The 19663-nt window shown below is 44.4% G+C and overlaps 1 protein-coding gene across 1 annotated transcript in view; it reads right to left on the bottom strand.

The window, feature by feature from the left end:
- The window catches only part of GATA4 (GATA binding protein 4), a 56045-nt gene extending 36661 nt beyond the window's left edge, over positions 1-19384 (bottom strand). The window contains exon 1 of the mRNA XM_063123760.1: positions 18654-19384. Coding sequence (XP_062979830.1) covers positions 18654-19173 — 520 coding nt within the window. The 5' untranslated portion in view covers positions 19174-19384. The remainder of the gene's footprint in view (positions 1-18653) is intronic.
- Positions 19385-19663: the final 279 nt, after the last annotated feature.

Here is a 19663-nt window from a genome sequence, read left to right as displayed (position 1 = left end):
GTCAGGGACAGCGCTGTGACTATTCCTGTTAGCCACATAAGTTAATATAAAAACTACCCCTCACCCCACTCAGCATTTTCCAAATATGGAGATATTCACTTTAGACACACACAGAGAGATTGAGAGAGAGAGAGCAGGATAATTCCAGAGACTTTGTCCTACAGAAAGTAGAGGAAGGAACTAGAGAAAGTTATCACCCACACGTCAGGAATTTCTTGGGAAGGCCACTTTTGGCAGTATCTGTCTCCCAACAGATATCGGGGTAATTGACGTCCCCCATCACTACTACATCACACTTCCCTGAAACACTGGCAATGTTTTGGCAAGCTACGCTGGGTAGGTAGTTATGCAAGCAACCTACTGTGCTCCCATCAGACAATCCGGAGGAAGGAACTAGAGGATCGGCTATCCCTGACTTGATATTGACCAATAGGGATGACTTAGCAGATAAAGTGTCAATTTTGGGAACCGCACGTCAAGAAGGATGGAGCGTGCTCCGAGGAGGGCAACAATATAAACCACCCAGAGAGCTGTGGGGTGGTATACAAATGCAATAAATAATAATAACGAGGATCATCAGGGGTCACGCGCTAGTCATGATAGCGGTGTCTTGTTTCCAGTATCGGCGCTTCTGTATACCAACTGCAGGGGAAAGCAAGCGGATGTGTGCTGTTGCACCTGTGTCCTGCTTGTGGGCTTCTCATGGGCAGCTGATTGACCACTGTGTGAACGGAAAGCTGTGCTAGACAGGCCTTTGGTCAGGTCCATCATGGCTCTTCTTATTTATGCTCTGATATAACCTGAAGAACACAGCTGAAGAGATGTTTAGTTGTTTCAGAATTCTGGCTGGGTTCACACATCACACTAACCCGTGGTGTAGAATCATAGAATAGTAGAGTTGCACTCTGGGATGATAGAGAAGAGATCCCGACCCTCCTCTGAGTGGCAACTTTTCAAGTGTTTAGCTTGGGGAAAAAGGAGGCTAAAGGGAGACACGATAGAGGTGTACAAAATTATGCATGGTGTGGAGAAGGTGGAGAGGGAGACATTTTTCTCCCTCTCTCAAAATACTAGAACCCGATGTGGTCATCCCGTGAAGCTGATCGGTGGGAGATCCAGGACAAATAAAAGGAAGGACTTCTTCACACAGCACAGAGTTAAATGATGGAATTCACAATCACAAGATGTAGTGATGGCCACCAATGTGGATGGCTTTAAAAGGGGGTTGGATAAATTCCTGGAGGTGAAGGCTATCAACAGCTACTAGCCCTGATGGTTGTGTGTTATCTCCTGTATTCAAGGCAATAAGCCTGTGTGCACCAGTTGCTGAGGAACATGGGTGGGAGGGTGCTGTTGCACCATGTCCTGCTTGTTCATTCCTGGCCGATGGCTGGTTGGCCACTGTAGGAAAACACAGTGCTGGACTAGATGGACCCTTGGTCTGATCCAGCATCAGGGCACTTCTTACGTTCTTATGTCTCCTCTCAATCTTCTCTTCTCCAACCAAGATTCAATGTGTTGGAAAATCAGTTCCTGCTTTATAGGATTTATTTATTATTTATTTATTTATTACATTTCTATACCGCCCAATAGCCGGAGCTCTCTGGGCGGTTCAACCATGTTGACCAACAGGAATTCTGTTGGTCAACATGAACCAAGCACAAAGCCCATTTTGAATGAGAATGCTGCTTAGAAGAATGCTTCACAGATGGCTTTTAACATTGTTCCATTGTGTCCCTGTCCATGGCCAAGATCCAGGCTTTCAGGGATGGTAATATTTCCCCCCCTTGAAGGTTGCTTTGCATGTTCTGCAAGGCATTCCATAACAATGAATAGCCATATAATCATCATCATCATCTTCTACCCTCATTTTCCCCTCTTGAAAGGAACCCAAGGAGGCTTACAGAAGGGGGAGGGTGATTTATTTATTTTTATTTATTCATTACATTTATATCCCGCCTTTTTTCCTCCTTAAGGAACCCAAGTCGGCTCACAAGGTCCTCCTCCTCTCCATCTTATCCTCACAACAACCCTGTGAGGTAGGTTATGCTGAGAGTCAGTGACTGGCTCAAAGTCGCCCAGTGAGTTTCATGGCCAAGTCAACAGAACCTGGATCTCCCAAGTCCCAGTCCAACACCCTAACCACTACACCACACTGCCTCTCAATATTGACTTGTTTGATGATCCCCAGAGCTGGGGATAATTCGGACTGTGCCTTCTTGGTTGACCCAAGGTTTGGGGTTTTCACAGCTGCCACAGGCTGAATTGACAAATGTGTGTGTGTGTGTGTGTGTAAAGGTATTTTTTTGTTTGCAAATACAACAATGCCAAAAAACAAAGCAACATCAGGAGAGTAGCACGAAGGAGAGAGAGAGAGAGAGAGAAAACTTGAGCTCTCTATTCCCCACCCCCGGCCCTGATTTCCTGGCTAATCACTGCCATTTCAGACACCGTCAAGATACAGGTGAAGTGGCATTGAACTTCATTTGCCATTTTCTTGCCCCTTCACCCGGTTCTGATAGAACCTCCCCTTGAGAGCTTTTGGCCCATCCCGGGTCACCACCACCACCCCAAGTAACTTGCTTTCGTCATCTACAAATCTGGCTGCCCTCCTATCCATGCTTAACTGCTGAACTCCTTTCTGAACCAATGCACTAACCTGCATCAATGCACTAACCTGCATCCTTGGGTATGACCCCTTTATCTCCCTCCTCTAAGGGAAGCTACTTAAAATGGCCCATCATCTTAGGGTGCAATCCTATGTGTGTTTAGACAAAGAAAAGTCCGACAACTCTCAGCATGCCCCAGCTATCCACACCTTGGAGAGTTCCTTTCGAGTTCTGACTGGTTCTCGCTGAAACCCGGAGCGGATTCTCCGCCCCACTGACATCGGAGCCACCAACCCCCACTGGTGTATTTACAAAGACAGAGGTCTGCGCATAACCCTGTCTTCACGGCGCTCTGTAGGCACCGCTCTGTCGCCCACAGTAACGCTACTATGGGGTGGCCGTGAGTGATCCACTGCTCTAGAGTAAACATGGGACACAGATTTAGAGTAATGTCTGCGTTTTGGCCCTGAATCCGCACCCATTAGCGGTTTACATTGAGGACTCCCACACTGAGTCATGCTGATGAGGACCGGGGTCAAAAAAACAGTTGGCGGCAGGGAATTAAATTCGACTGGCACCTTGATCCCAAATACCCGCCCTGGTTCAACAAACCGCTCATTAACACTTGGCCAGCCAGAGCTCCTAATGAACACGGGGTGTGTGTGTGTGTGCAAAATCCGTTCCAAGACCTGCTGGTTTAAGGCAGTTTAAAATCTGCCTGCAGCGTCACCCCAAGTCTGTAGTGCAACAAGAACGTTGGAAAAAAGGGACAGTGGTGTACAAACAAATTTGGGCCGTTGCTTAGAAACGGTGAGAAATACGAGCAAAAATACGATTTCAGAAATCTTTGAAGATTTCGTTAGCCCATTTCTAGCTTTCTATCATTTCCTGTTTAGAAATACAGGATGGGCTGTAACCAGTGGAGGCTGGTGGCTTTGATGTCAGTGGGGCAGGGAATCCGCTCCGGGTTTCAGTTAGAACCGGTCAGAACTGTAAAGGAGCTCTCCAAGGTTGGATCGCTCCTTTAGAGTTCTGGTTGTAACCCGGAGCGGATTCGCCACCCCACTGACGTTGGAGCCATGGGCTTCCACTGTCTCTTATACCACGTATGGGGAAACTCTGGCCTGCAGGCCTAAACCAATCTGTGGGCCTCCCCAACTTGGCCAGTGAAGACTTCTGGGTCAGGCCTGCCCCATTTCCATTGCGGTGCCCATTTCCCTGTTTCGGGGCTTTGATCTCCATTTCTTGCATTCGTCCATTCATCCACTTCTCATTTTGGGCTGGACGGTGACTTGATCTTCCACCCTGCATTCCTGCTTGCTCCTGTCCTCGCGTGACCTCCTGCACTTACGGATAACTTTGGAGCCAGCCGGAACATGTGGGGAAAAGGCAGGTCGTGATCTGGAGACCTCAGCAAACTTTTTCACCGGCTTGCATTTTCAAAACTATTTAGCTCTGCTCAGTGGTGATGTGTGGGGCTTACTTCTGAAGAGGTAACCCTAGAATTGAGCATTTTGGACTTCCCCCACTTCTTCTGGTCCTGTACCTGAAATGCAGGGCTGGAGAGCTTCCTGAAACTGGAATACAGCTGGAAAATATTCCCAAACCCATGCCTTAGTCAATCTTCCTGTCTCACAATCCTTTGCTCTCGTCTAATACCACTGGCCTACCTCGCCAGGTTGTCTCAGGATTATTGAGCTAGTTTAAGTGACGCAATTTAGCATTCTATACATTTGAAGTATTATTCATTAATTATTTTCCAATTATTATATCATGTCTTTTGGGGGGATACCCCCCAATAAAAATTAAAATAGTCAGTATTTTTTTTAAAAAAAATAAATTCACCAGAAGCAGCAGTTTAAGAAAGAGCCGATAATTGCTAAACAGCAGGTAAGTCCAAAGCTTGTTGAAAAAGAAGAAATTCCAATTGCTGGCAGGTAAGTGAACCTCCTGGAGCAATGAGTTCAACGCGCTGGGTGCCACAGCAGAGAAGGCCATCACACACAGAGACACCCCACCCCACCCCCAATGGCAGAGCACACCGAAGAGAAGTATAACGTTATTAGTAGTGTATTTTCTACCCAAGCATGCAAAGTTGTTGAATTTGCATAATAATCGCTTGTAGTTTAAAACTGCCTTTCCCAGCCTGGGGCTCTCGCCAGGTATGTGTTGGACTACAACTCCTATCAGCCACATCCAGCATGATGGGATATGTAGTCCAAGGCACCTAGAGGGTCCTGGGTTGGAGAAGGCTGAGCAAAGAATAAAGGAATGGGGAAGGAAGGAAGCAAATTGTACCATTCCTTCCCACAGCATTCATGGTTACACAGGGGGTCCTTCAATGAACACAACTGTCTTTCTGTGAATGGAAGCATACACAACATCAGCCTATGTTGTGCATTTAGAAATGAGCTACTGGGCATCCTTTTTAAATATGCTATCGATAAATCCATCACTTGCGCTGGCAAATGGATCGATGCCTTCAGCCCAATGTCTCAGGAGGACTGAAAAGCATAAAACTCCATATGTTTCCTGTGCTCTGAAAGCATTTTTTGGCACCCTTCATTCCTAACAGCTGTCCCTCCCTCCCTCCCTCCCTCTCTCTCTCTCTCTCTCTCTCTGATTGTTAGCCCTTCCGTCCACCTTTTATTTGCGGGGCGGGGGGTTGTTTCATTCCAACACCTGGAGAGTCAATTCATAGAACTCCTTCGGGTCAAAAATTGCAGCGATGCTTGTAACCGTTTCAAGCGTACGGAACGCCACGCCTCAAGGCAACATTACTGAAGGACATATGATCGCTGCCCTGGAACAGCCTTCCCCAACCTGGTGCCTTCCAGATGCTTGGACTACAACTCCCATCACCCATGTTGGCTGGGACTGATGGGAGGTGTAGTCCAAACCATCTGGAGAGCGCTGGGTTGGGGATGTGGCCGCCCTGGTGAAACAACACCGGTTAAAATATCTTGATACATTGGTGCGTCTACGATTCCAATCCCAAAGCAGATTTAAAAACAACAACAACATGTAAATAAAATAAATAGAAATGACTAAATGAAATAAAGCCATTTAAATAGTACCTAAGTATTACTTAAGGACATTCTAATGTTTCAAGAGATGGGTTATTCTCCATTTTGGAAGGAATGTCTGGATTCATTTTTTAAATGGCCCATCCTTCCAGGGCTTGAGCTGGGAATTGTATACACTCCAACATTTTTCATAATTAAAGTACTGACCCTAGACGGCTCCCCAACCGCTGCAAACATAGCTGAAGGTTCATCTCCACTTCCTTTGGGCTGTATTATTTTGCTAGCTTTGGAAGTTGGCTGTGTTAGGCCATAGCTAGACCTAAGGTTTATCCCTGGATCATCCAGGGGTCAAACCTGTTCATCTAGGTGACACACAGGGGATCCAGTGCTCAGGCAGGGACGAACCCTGGATGATCCCAGGATAAACCTTAGGTCTAGCTGTGGCCTTAGTAAACGTCCACCCACCCACCCCACTTTTATATTTCACTTCTAGAAACCCGGGGCAGGGGTCTGACACATGGATCTGTTTTGTTTGTCACCGGGACCCCAAGTGCAAAACTGTAGCCCAAGAAGCTAGTCCTGGAACTGCGTGTGGAACAAGGCGCCTCTGAACCACGTGCCCAGCCTAGGAATTTGCTTCCAGAACCAGAACTAGAATTCTAGAAATCTATTCCGATTTCCCCCTGAAGTTTTCTTGATTTTAGCAGACTAATTTAAAAGGGGTGGGTGGGTGGGGAGACACTTTTGTTGTTGCTGTTGTTAAACCATTGGGTTTCTCAGGTCCGTTGAGCAACACGCCTCCCATGGGGCCCCTCCTTCAGCAAGTTCTACCTTTACCCAGTGCTCTTGCTCCTCAATGGCATTATAGGCCCCCTTCCAACTCTACTATTCTATGCTTCTAGGATTCTATGATCCTGTTTTTCCCATCAGTGCTACAACCTGCTTGCATGGCAGCCAGAGAGCCACTCAGCAAGGAGGCCATGCTGACCATGGCATGCTCACCAGGCAACTGATTCCATTGTCGTACTGCTCTAACAGTGAGGAAGTTTTTCCTGATATCCAGCTGGAATCTGACTTCCTTTAACTTGAGCCCGTTATTCCGTGTCCTGCCCTCTGGGAGGATCAAGGAGAGGAGGGCCAGGATCTCTTCTCGATCCTCCCAGAGTGCAGGACACGGAATAACGGGCTCAAGTTAAAGGAAGCCAGATTCCAGCTGGACATCAGGAAAAACTTCCTGACTGTTAGAGCAGTACGACAATGGAATCAGTGACCTAGGGAGGTGGTGGGCTCTCTCACACTAGAGGCCTTCAAGAGGCAGCTGGACAACCATCTGTCAGGGATGCTTTAGGGTGGATCCCTGCATTGAGCAGGGGGTTGGACTCGATGGCCTTGTAGGCCCCTTCCAACTCTGCTATTCTATGATTCTATGATTCTATCTGCTGCTTCATCCCCCTTGTCTGGGCCAGAATGGAAGGTAGGAGGAGAAGCAACTCCAGGGGGCTCTTTTCAGTGGGTCCTACTGGGGTGCAGGCCATGGACGTACCCGACTATTCCTCCCCTTGATGCCAGTCCTGGATGGATGGAGAGAGGGGGAAGAGTCAGAGAGGCTGGGTTCGGACAACACGTTAACCAACAGTGGGTTAAATAGTCAACGGTGGGTGAAATAATCAATGTTGCATTATTGTGTCATCTGTCAGGACTTTTTCACACCACAGTTGGTTATTCGGCCAAAATAACCAACGCAAATAACCAACACTGTGCAGAGTTGGTTATTTGAAGAACCATTGGTGATTGTGTCGTGTGTTGGGCACCGTTGACTATTTTCTCACACACAGTTGGTTATTTTCGGCGACTACTAAGGCCGTAGCTAGACCTAAGGTTTATCCCAGGGTTGTCCTGGGGTCAAACCTGTTCATCTAAGTGCCACACAGGGCATCCAGTGCTCAGGCAGGGGCGAACCCGGGATGATCCTGGGATAATCCTTAGGTCTAGCTACGGCCTAAGTCCCCTGACAAGAGTAGCCAAAGCGACAGCCAGTGCTGTAGTCCAGACGGCAGAACTTGCAATGGCTGATGGGATACCAGCGGGAGGACTGAGAGGGAGGGAATGTGTCAATCAAACACACCGCTAAGTAATAGTCAACCCGACACTGGTCTTAATCCACTCCATGGTAGATACTAATCATGTTGTGTGGAGAGTATCCCCTCGAAAATCAACCGTGGAGTTGACTATTAACCCAACATTGACTATTGTGTTGTCCGAACACAACCAGAGAGAGAGAGAGAGAGAGAGAGAGAGAGAGAGAGAGAGAGAGAGCGCTTCTCCTTCTCTGCTCTCTTGCAAAAAAACAAAAAATCCGTAACAAACCCACCCCTCCAGATTTTTACTCCAGATGTCCAGCAGAACCGCCAGCGTTAAACACAGGCCACAGCTAGACCTAAGGTTTATCCTGGGATCATCCAGGGTTCACCCCTGCCTGAGCACTGGATCCCCTGTGTGTCACCTAGATGAACAGGTTTGACCCCTGGATGATCCAGGGATAAACCTTAGGTCTAGCTATGGCCACACACTCCACAGACACTCTACTGTTCCATCTGGACCTATAGTCTGCCCCGACACCCCTGATTTAGGCTGAACTCCATAATAGGGAGGAAGCCCTATTGAACACAATGCAACTTACTCCGGAGTCAACGTACTTGGGATTGTGCTGCTACTCATTACCTGCCCTCCCATTTTGATGTAAATAATCAAAACATCTAATAAAAAAAAACAGTCAAACACCATCCCCAACACGTATCAATCATTTTTAATCATATAAATCACCTTAAAGGTGGCCTAGAAATATTTTAAATAAATTAATAATAAAAAATATCATCACTGCACCAGGATTTTTTTTAAAAAAAAATCAGAGCACATTTGGCAGCAATCCATCTCAAATGTAAGGAGGGTCATTCAAAGAAATCCAAAATTCACAGTCAAATAATGTATTTCTAAATAAATTGGATCAGAATAATTAATTTTGGACTGTAAGCTTCTTGGGGCAGTGACTTTGTCTTCTGTATAGCAGCATGTGCATTGATAATGCAATATAAAACCATTATTATTATGTGGAAGTCCACGAACACCATGAATACACCCATGAGCAAGCACGTTCTGAGCGTCTTTATAACGTCTTTCATATTATAAATGTGGAACCTTTCCATATCCAGATTCTGGATCTTCACTGTAGCATACGTGTAATAACTATAAAAGATGAGATATGCATTAGAGCACAGGTGACATGGCTTAAAATGTTTGACCTGATCTGGTTTCCTTCCACATCTTTTAAGCACATACTCAATTTAAAAAACAAACTACAAACCCTCCTGGTTAGTAGATCGGGGTGTCTGCAGAATTTTCAGGGAGATGGCTAGATTCACCCCTTCACCTCGAGATGCTAGTTTTTTTGTATCCAGTGAACTGGTTGAATGATCTCTTAAGGAAATAATAATAATTCCCTGTGAGTAGGATGTCCGGCTGAAATCTAGGATCAAACCCCTTTCTTTAACACGCTCGCATTTATAGGCGCAGGAAAATGGAGCTTTAGAAAGATGGAATAGCATTCCGCAATGTGAGCGAGCACACACACACACACTCACACTCACTCACACACACACACACACACACACACACACCTCCCTTCTGGAGTGGTACAGTCCAGATACAGGTCCACCACTGCATCAAGAGCCAGACTAGATGTGGTAGGGCATCCGACTTTAACTAACTTTCATCATGTGTCTGCTGCTCCGCCATTCTCAAATCGAGTATGTGGGGTGTTATTTGATTGGGGAAAGGGGTACACAGATGGGGGGACCTCCCCTTCCCAATCTCCATTGCTTCAGGCACTTCCCTGGCTGCCCGTCTCACTTTCACTTTCCCTATCGGAGCCAGATTGGGAGAAAAGGCATGCCCAGAGAAACAGAGCATGGGCATTGGGACTTCAGCTTGCGGCAGCTTTTCCATCCCTCTGCCCCGTGCACTGTGATTGCCACCAGCACAACTTTATTTCGTTCCTTCATTCAAAATTATTTTTAAGGATGGAAGCCTCACAACTTCCTCCTGCATTAACCTGCTCAGTGATTTAAGATTTCCTTTGGATGTCATTCTCTGGGTGCCCTTTTTTCCTTCCAGTGCCACCCAAACCATGGAATAAACTCCCAACTCCAGAGCCATTACGATCTTTTAAATGTCTTGCCTAGCAAAAAAAAACAAAACCCATCCGGATCTCATGAACGTTTCATTGCTTTATGGTTTTCCCCTACTGAATTATCACGCTTCTTACCAGCCAGCGGCTTTTATTCTTGTTTTTATCAGCAGTTTTTCATTGTGTGTGTGTTTTTTTAGAGTGATTTTTCGTTTTGTTTTTGTATTGATTACCATCAGCCTCCTGCACAAGTCCTGTTTATTTCGATAGGACACTCACACACTCACTTTTATTGGGTGAACATTGGTATCACTTCCTAATTTAGAAAGACCCAGAATTGGCAAAGAAATACTTGTAAGAAGCAGAGACAATTCTAACTTAAGCTGAAAATATTTCAAGAGTACTACTCAAACAAATACATAAATAAATGATATACTCCTGAGTTTAATTCTAACTTTGTGAGCGTTAGCAACAATTTAAAAATTATTATTATTATTATTATTATTATTATTATTATTATTATGATGAACCTATACAGTCCTTCCTCTCCTAACACATACACATAAATTAAGGTATCCTATTATTATTATTATTATTATTATTATTATTATTATTATTATTATTATTATTATAATTTCTTACCTGCCTCTCCCTTTGGATCAAGGCGGGAAACAACATTAGAACAGGAATCAATACATCTTAAAAATTCTTGATTTTACATTGATCTGGATAGGCATTTCAGTAGAATTTTAGGATACTTTTAGTATGCTTTTAGGATGTTTTTAACAGGGTATACTATGTTTTTAATCAGTATTTTATGTATTTTATGCTTGCTGTTGTTCCTCGCCTCGATCCAGTCGGAGAAGTGGGTAAGAAATAATTTGTTGTTGTTGTTGTTGTTATTGTTATTATTATTATTATTCATCTGAAATATGCGTTATACTTCATTTGAGCAGGCCCTATTTGAACCTATTTTAGAATGCCAGGAACAGGAGAACAAAAAACACTGATTGTGCCTCTGAGCAGCTGCAGAGTGCACCTCCTAAGGATAAGTCAGCCCCATACACCGGATCAAGCTTTGCAAGTTCAAATCCCAGCTCCTTTTCACTTCAAGGAATTCATCCCATCTTGTAATTATCCCCAGCAAAAACAAACAAAATAAACCAAACTCCTATCCATGGAGGTTCAACATTATTTTTTCCATGTGATCAAGTACACAAGGACAGCTTCAGGGAGAGAAATGAAGGGGTAAGCTGAAATCGTTCAAGATTGTAGCCACGTTCAAGACTACACCCGCCCCCAAAAGCCACTATGATCAAGACTGCGGCTGCAGGGGAACATTCCACAAAATTTGTTGTGTTTTCGGATCATGGTATTATTATCAGCTTCATCCTAAAATTCTAGTTCATTCGAAGTTGTAGAACTAGGCGACCTAAATCGTTAAATTAAATTTGTTAACTATTTAGCACTAAGGCCACAAATCCTAAACCATTGGGCGTCAACGGTGACTTACTCCACTTTTGAGTTCTTATAGAAAGCAAACCGGGAGATCTCAGACACTCTTCTACATTTAAGAAAGTTTAAGAATCAAGTCCGTCACTGTTTGTCAGTATTTATAATTTCCACCTTTTGCAGTGCAATCCTATGTGAGTCTCCTCAGAGGTAAGTCCCATTGAATTCAATGGAGTTTATTTCTGGCTGTGTTATAGGATTAAAGTGCTGCTGTAGTTATTCTAATTTCTTAATATGAAGCTGTAAAACATTTTACCCATTCCCAATGATCATGATAGCCCCTAGGTATTCAATACGGCAATTTCAATTTCAATTTCTAATTAGCACCGCAGGGTTTAATATGGTACTCAATATTTTAATCAACCAGAATTTTATTTGGTGGGAGCCCATTTTAATGGAGGTGGCTGAGAGTTAAAAACACATTTATTTTTAACGGTTTTTAATGCTTTATGTATGTATGTTCTGTGTTTTAGAATTTTAAATATTGTATACTCATTTTTAAGTCAATTTTAGCATTTCTGTAAACCGCCCAGAGAGCTCTAGCTATGGGGGAGGTATATAAATGTAATAAATAAATAAAAATAAAATCTCCTTGGAATCTGGTGCATTATGGAATGAGAAGAATAAAATTATTAAATTGCAACTTATCCAGTAGGACTTCCAATAAATGTAAAATACCCTTATAACGATGTTTTGGCACTATGCAAATATATTTACATTTAATTAATTGAGCGATCAAATAGGCAAAAAAGGAGATGATTAATCATCTCAAAAGGCTTAAATTTTAGTTTCTTTTCTTGCTCTTCCAGAAGGTTCCCCCTACCTCCTCGAAATGCACATTTTTCAAAACCAAAGACGTGATAATTTCCAGTTTATGAAGCCATATAATTCCGCCTTCAAGAAAAGGAAAAAAAATGATCAAGCCTTATCCAAATTAAGTTCTCTCGTTATGTCGGACACATCTCTGGAAATGTGAAGAATCCACACCCGTGGAAAACTTGTGGAATGGTAGCAACACTCTCTAAATAAAATAGCATGTTGGTTCAAAGCAGACCACGACACTGGGCCCTTGTGTTTCATCAGTGGCTTCCCAATTAAAAACCCAAACCAAAAAAGAAGAAGCTTTTTTCACCCCATCCCCTTCAAGTCCTTTAAAGAAGACTTTTGGTCAACTGGGCTGCCTTTTTTGCCTTTTGGTAAAGAAGAAGATTGTCTTGCAATCAACACCTCCATCTTATCGCCCAGGGGCTCCCAATGCTTTTATTTAAATATGTAAAATTAATTATGGAAGAAAGCAGCGGGGGGGGGGGGGGTCTTCTTCTGCTCAGCTTGCAAAAGCAAACAGAAGCCTGTGACATTGGCAAGGTTTAACCTAATGGGCGCTTTGCAACGAAAGCCATCAAGCTATCCCATGTCACACCAAGGACGGAACAATGTGCGTGGGTGTGGGTGGGTATACATACGCGCGCAAGTGGACCTGCTGGGTGTGACTGGAAAGTTTGAACTATCAGGTCAGACAGCAAAGTGCAATGTCACAGGTATTCCCTACTGACAAGAGCAGAGGCAGGAAGCAGCAGCAACATAAAAGCTACAGGAATTGCAGGGTGGGTGGAGAAAAGCAATTCCTGTTAAAGCCAATTGATTTTAAACCCACACACACACACACACACCCATCAGTAGGGGAACAGAAACAAAATCTTACTTAAATGTCTCTGGGCTAAATTCTGGCTCATCGTTCATTTCTACTGGGCGTAATATTAGGAGCCGAACTAATAATGGGTATAAGTTACAGCTACCTAGATTTCGATTCAATTTAAGGAAAAAACTTCCTGACAGTAAGATCTGTACAACAGTGGAACAGTCAGTCTGCAGAGATTGTGGGTTCTTCATTTCTGGAGGTTTTTAAGAAGAGGCCGGACAGCCAATTCTCATAGATGGTTTAATGCAGCCTTCCTCAACCTGGGGCGCTTCAGATGTGTTGGACTACAACTCCCAGAATGCCCCAGCCAGCTGGCTGGGGCATTCTGGGAGATGCAGTCTAACACATCTGGAGCGCCCCAGGTTGAGGAAGTCTGGTTTAACGGGTTTCCCTGCACACTGCAGAGGGTTGGACTAGATAATCCTTATGGTCCTTTTCAACTCCACAATTCTATGATATTATTATTATTATTATTATTATTATTATTATTATTATCCTCTTTTGTCGCTCATGGCGGTTTTTCTAGACGGGCATGACGTGCTTTGCCAGGTCACCTTGACTTTTACGGATTCGGGAATTCCCTAACCATTGAGCATGTCTTAAGTATGACTGCTTTCTGGACGTTGGCGTGGATGCATTTCGGTAGGCGCAGTTTCTGAAGGTTTTCTGTATAGCTTTTTGACGTGATGCGATTAACAGAATAATTGGGACAGTTTCCTGTTGCCATAGTTCTTTAACTTCCATGCCCAGTGGTGTATATTTTTCTCTCTTTTCCTCTTCTTTTTATTATTATTCCTATTATTATTTGACAATAACGACAACATTTATATCCCACTTTTTTCACCTGCTGGCAAGGAACCCATGCGGCTCCCATGCTTTTCTTCCTCTTCATTTTATCCTCACAACAACCACCCTGTGAGGTAGGCCAGGCTGACCTTCCATGGCTGAGTGGGGACAAGAACCCAGGTCTACCCAATTCAACAATCTAACCACTAACCACTGGAGTACCTAAGGGCCTCTCTGAACGTTGTATGCTTAATCAGAGGTTCCAACCCCATTACCTGGGTGGGGGGCAGTGATTGGAGAGAAGCTCTTCTAGGGCCGTAGCTAGATCTAAGGTTTATCCCAGGATTGTCCTGGGGTCAAACCTGTTCAACTAAGTGCCACACAGGGCATCCAGTGCTCAGGCAGGGACGAACCTGAGACGATCCTGGGATAAACCTTAGGTCTAGCTATGACTCTCTCTCTCTCTCTCTCTCTCTCTCTCTCTCACACACACACACACACACACACACACACAGCAGTTCACCTGGTGCCAGCTGTGATGTCAGTTAGGTACCCAGCTGTGTAAATTATTTAAGTTTATATTGTTCTGATTTTACCTGTACACTCCCCTGAGATCCCAGTGATAATAGGGCGGGATATAAATGTTTTAATAAATAAATAAAATAAAATAAAATTTAGCCAGGTATTTCAGCATGTCGGGAGTAAAGTAGTTTTAACCAACTGGGATGCAATGTATTCTGAATTTATTTGGGGGTGTCTCCCAACAGAGGGCTCCTAGCACCCCCTGTCAAAAAGCATTGCACATCTATAGCACATTTTCCCCCACCCCACCCCACCCCGGGTGGTGGCAAATGCAAGAAGTTTACAAATGCAAGGGTTCGGAGTTCCTGGATCCCTTGTAAAATTCCATGGGCTGGATCCAGGCCTTAGTCATGTTTCGAGTAAGCCCATTGTAATCAGCAGGTCGAGCAAGTCACAACTAACTTAACTTCCATCTGCCCTGATGTGTTTTTCTGAAACTTAGCAGGGCAAACGGAACTAAAAATATTTTCAGTAAATAAATAAAAGAAATGGGTTTGAGTGTTGTTTATTTATGTAAAAAGCAGGGGATGGGGGGCAGTGGTCCTTTTTTAACATCAAAAACAGCCCATGGGATAAGAGCCTGCATCCTTCACCCCCCTTCCTCTTCAGTATCTCTTGCAGTCCATCAGCAAACGTTTTCTCTGCCGCCCCTCTCAATCTGGCTGCCATGGGAGAAAATGCCTGGAGCAATGGAGAATGGCAGTGTGGTCTAGTGATAAGAGCTGGACTGAGGAGACTGAAGTCCAGAGCCCCATTCCCTCATGAAGCTCATTGGGTGACCGACCAATTGCCCCTCTCCCTCCCTCAGCATAAACTACCTTGCAGGGTTGTTGTAGTGATAGAAGGCAGGGCAAACACCATGTTCGCCATCTTGAACTCCTCAGAGGAAGGGCAGGAGACAAATCAAACCGACAACCCAAGCCTAGGCCTGTCTAGTCAGAAGTAAATCCCACTGAGTTCAATGGGGCTTACTCCTAAGTAAGAGTGTAGAGGAGGATTGCTGCCTAAATCAGCCTTCCCCAACTTGGGGCCATTCAGATGTTTTGGACTACAACCCCCAGCATTCCTGACCACTGTGTTAGCTGGGGCTGATGGGAGCTGAAGTCCAAAACTTCTGGAGGGACCCATATTCCGGGAGTCTGGCTTAAATAAATTTAAGCCCATAAGGATGTTAACATCTCAATCTCCCTCAGGTTGACACATGAACAGGACAGACACACATGGACAAGCAAACATCGATGTTCTTATCATCACAGCTAGTTTTGGGCCCCTGTGGAACCACACAGCTGGATCCTAAAATAAATTCAGATTATTGGGTCAATTTTTTTAAAAAATGACAGTCATTCATTGGCCTCCAATGAACATGAATTACAAGCGTGAAAAACAAACATCCTTCCGAGAAGATTTTATTTGTATTCTGTTTTACAAATTTACCTAGGTTTCTGTCCTTGCAAAGCAAAGCAGCAACCCAAAGCCAGGCCCAAAAGGTATGGCTGTCACTCTCTTTAATTAAACAATGCAAACAGAAGGCAGGTTTATTTTATTATTTTGTTATTAAATGTGTATGTGTGAGACTACAGCAGGCTGCTTGTTTGTCTGTTTACAACATTTATATATGGATCCACATCTCACCTTCTAGAGTGGTGAAAGATGAAAGATAAAAGAAATAAACCACAATATGTTACCAATGTACTATTTAAGAACTCTAGCTATCCTTATACGTTATGCATGTTTTAAAGTATGTGTGGGCTGACTTGTTTCTGACCCGGATTTTTTCTTCTGCCCGAGAAACCGGAATCAAACCAGTTGGAATGCTGTGCTTAAATGGGTTACCGAACCTCTCACGGCTTGAACTGAAACCAAACAGGAATAACCAGACACCACAGCTGAACGAGGACTGAATCTAAAACCTTTCAGGGATGAGCTCTACTATTGCTTTTTTCCAATCAGATTCCCCACCACCACCGCCATTTGAATGTGCAGATCTCAGCCTCAACTTGCAAACTGATTCACCTCGTGCCTAGATCACGGGAGAGCCAACCATTTGGATACCAGGAGAGAGCCATTTTCGTGGGACAGGTTGTAAAAACAAAACCAGGCCTGTTTCTCAAGAAAACTGTGTCTCTGGTTAGCTCACTATGGTAGTGCTTTTTCCATGGGGCACATTCATTCTAGGGAGGGCACCCCCAAGCAAATGTGCTGACAAGCTGCGTGCATATCTAACCTTGCCAAAGGTAACAAACTGGAACATTCAAAATCTAAACTAATTCTCCAGATTGGGAAAATTTGGAACCACCATATTGTCAACATCTGTTATCTCACGGATCATACGCGCTGTGCTTAAATCGGCATAATTCAGCCCAATCTTACAAGGGTTGGGAGTTTTAAAAAGAGATTACAGAGAAAATATATAAAGCACTACATAATGGCTATGTTTTACTCCTTAGCTGGTAGGTTAAATTGTTTAGAGCACAATCCTATGCAGATGGGGGGGGAAGTCCTACAAATCCCAGTGTTCCTGAGCCAGGAATGCTGGGAGTTCCAGGAGTTCTTTTCTGTCTAAACTTGTATAGGATTACACCCTAAAAGCCAGACAGCAGCTAACTAATCAAATCTTAATTTGTGAGATCCCTGTCATGCAACCTGGGGGCGATGCTTATTCTTCTATATGTGACGGGTTCCTAAGCAGATCCCAAAAATCCACACTGGAATGTGTTGTAAAAATGAAACATGGTATCGAAATGTTCTTAATCAAGAATTAAGTGAATAATAAAATATTTTTTCTGGGATACATATAGCACTAACAAAAATATTTGGGAATTTGAACCATGAGCGGTATCTCATGTCAACTAAAACTTTAAAGATTAAAACAACAACAACTATTTTTTGTGAACCGCCCAGAGAGCTTTGGCTATTGGACAGTATAAAAATGCAATAAATAAACAAACACACTTTTGGTAGTAGATTATAAATTGCCTAATAATATAAAGGCTTCGATCATATGCCATCAACTTCTATCCTGCATCAAGCTTTATGAAATAATAAACTTAATCTTGGCTTTACTCTCTCGGCCGTAACTCAAGCTTAGCAGAAAGTTTGCCTACATTTTACAACACTGTTGCAGGATGATGCCGAGGAAGGGTACCTCCAACACCAGTGCTGAAACATAAATTTTGCCTTTTTAGCAAATTAAGTGGTATATAAATGTTAATAATAAAACAAATAAAGAAGCCCCTATGATCACATTTCTTCTAACAATATAAGAACCACATGGAACCAAAAGATACAGCATTCTCCTGAAATCAGCATCAGTTGTGCTTTTTTAAAATGCAGATTCTTCAAATAAGAGCATAAGACGCGCTCTGCTGCTGGAGCAGACCCAGGGTCCATCTAGTGCAGCACTCAGTTCTCACAGTGGCTGACCAGCTTTCAACCAGGGACCCACAAGCAGGACACAGTGCAACAGCACCCTCTCACCCATGTTCCCCAGCAACTGGTGCACCCAGGCTTACTGCCTCGGATGCTGGAATACTGATGGTTCTTGAACGTGTTTATTTATTTTTAAAACTCTGTTTATGTTCAGTGTCCCAGGCTACCAAATCAGATGTGAAAGAAAACCACAGAAATGGCTTTTCCTTGAATGGCAGCCAGTGACCACCTTAGCTTATTCTTAAACGTTAAAATAACTCAAGCAAGGAACAAAACTGTAACCTATGTTGTCTTACTTTCGAAACTATCCTCCAAAGGGCACATTCACTGAAGCTAGCTCAAAGCGATTGATACATTTATTTCAATTTCCAGAAGGGAAACAGCGTTAGTTAGACTGTTGCGGTGAAGACAACCAAGAGACAAACACCTTCATTTTGGCATAAACTTTCCATGGACACTGTCCATGACCTAATGAAATGGACAGCCCCCAGTGAAATGGACAGTGTCCACGAAAGCTTATGCCAGGTAGTTTTAAGGTTAATTTGGACTCTTCGTTGGTTTAGTTCAACTTCAATTGATTCATCATTGATTGGTTAGACGCCAGGCAGTCGGCCAGTTAAAATGTAATCCATTTAGAATATAATCCTATGCATGTTGGGACAGAAAAGAAGTCCTACAACTCCCAGCATTCCAGTGTAGCTAGAGAATGCTGGGAGTTGTCGGACTTTTCTTTATCAAGTTATGCAAAGGAGGGAGCCCCAGCCCTACTTAGAATGCACCTTTTTCTAAACAGGCTTAAACTCAACAGATAAACCAGATCTCCTTACCTAGGTTGCTGTGTCTTGCAACTCCGGTGTTTCCTCGATTTGGGAGATTGTGGAGCATGGAGCTGTCGAAGGGAGCCGAAGCCCAGGACGTGCCCAACTCTGGGCTCATATAGGTCGCCGGGTAGGGGCCAGAATAGGACCCGTTAAACCCCCGGGCATACTGTTCCCTGCCATTGGCCGAAATGCTGAGAGAGCTGCTGTACGCGGCCACCTCTCTGGAGGTGGTGGCCGGGATGGGGCTGGCGGTTGCGAAGGAAAACCTCGGGGACACCGACGGGTGAGCGGTCCCCGGGTTGTACGCCATGCTCTCGGCCCCGGGTTGAGTCCAGATGGAGTGGCTTGAGATGGGGCTGCCTTGTTGGGATGAGCTGCTCCCTTGGAGGTAGGTCAAGTTCATGGTGGGGACCCTCGTGGTGGGAATGTAGACGGGGGAACCGCCGGTCGCCCCGGGTAGAAAACCGCTGGCCCCTTCGTACCCCGATGCACCGTGGTTGGCCGACATGGGTAAACTCGGGTACATGTCTGTAGGCACAGGCTGGGCCCTAAACCACGACCCAGCCACGGAAAGGAGTTATTTCCAGGCCTGAAGGGCCAAGATAAGGGCGCCTTCCCCAAAGAAACGAAACAAAGCCAAAAGGCAGAAGGAACCCTGCAGTTTCCAACAAGGTCTTGCTTCGGGGGATGGTCCGGAAGGTTCCTAACGGAGATGGGAGCTCCTCTTTAGGTCTCTCTCCTGGGCTACAGTCTGCAGCTGGTCTTCCTTTTTCTCTCCTGGACTCAGCTCACATCTAGGGGGGAGGGAGAAAAGCACAGCGTGAGACAGAAAGTGGGGAATGTGAGAGACGCTCCCCAGACAAGGGCCCCTGGCTCTGTGGGCAAACCTTTCTCCCCACCTTTCTCCGCAGGTACTTGATGCCCCCTTTGTGTTGCTAATTAGGCCCAAGGCTGCCATTTGATCTGAAATCAAATGCCAGGTCTGCAGGAGACTGATGTCTTTACCAGGAGCAGGG

The sequence above is a fragment of the Elgaria multicarinata genome, chromosome 4, assembly GCF_023053635.1.
Source record: "Elgaria multicarinata webbii isolate HBS135686 ecotype San Diego chromosome 4, rElgMul1.1.pri, whole genome shotgun sequence".
Classification (NCBI taxonomy): domain Eukaryota; kingdom Metazoa; phylum Chordata; class Lepidosauria; order Squamata; family Anguidae; genus Elgaria; species Elgaria multicarinata.
This window is presented reverse-complemented; position numbering and strand designations above follow the sequence as displayed.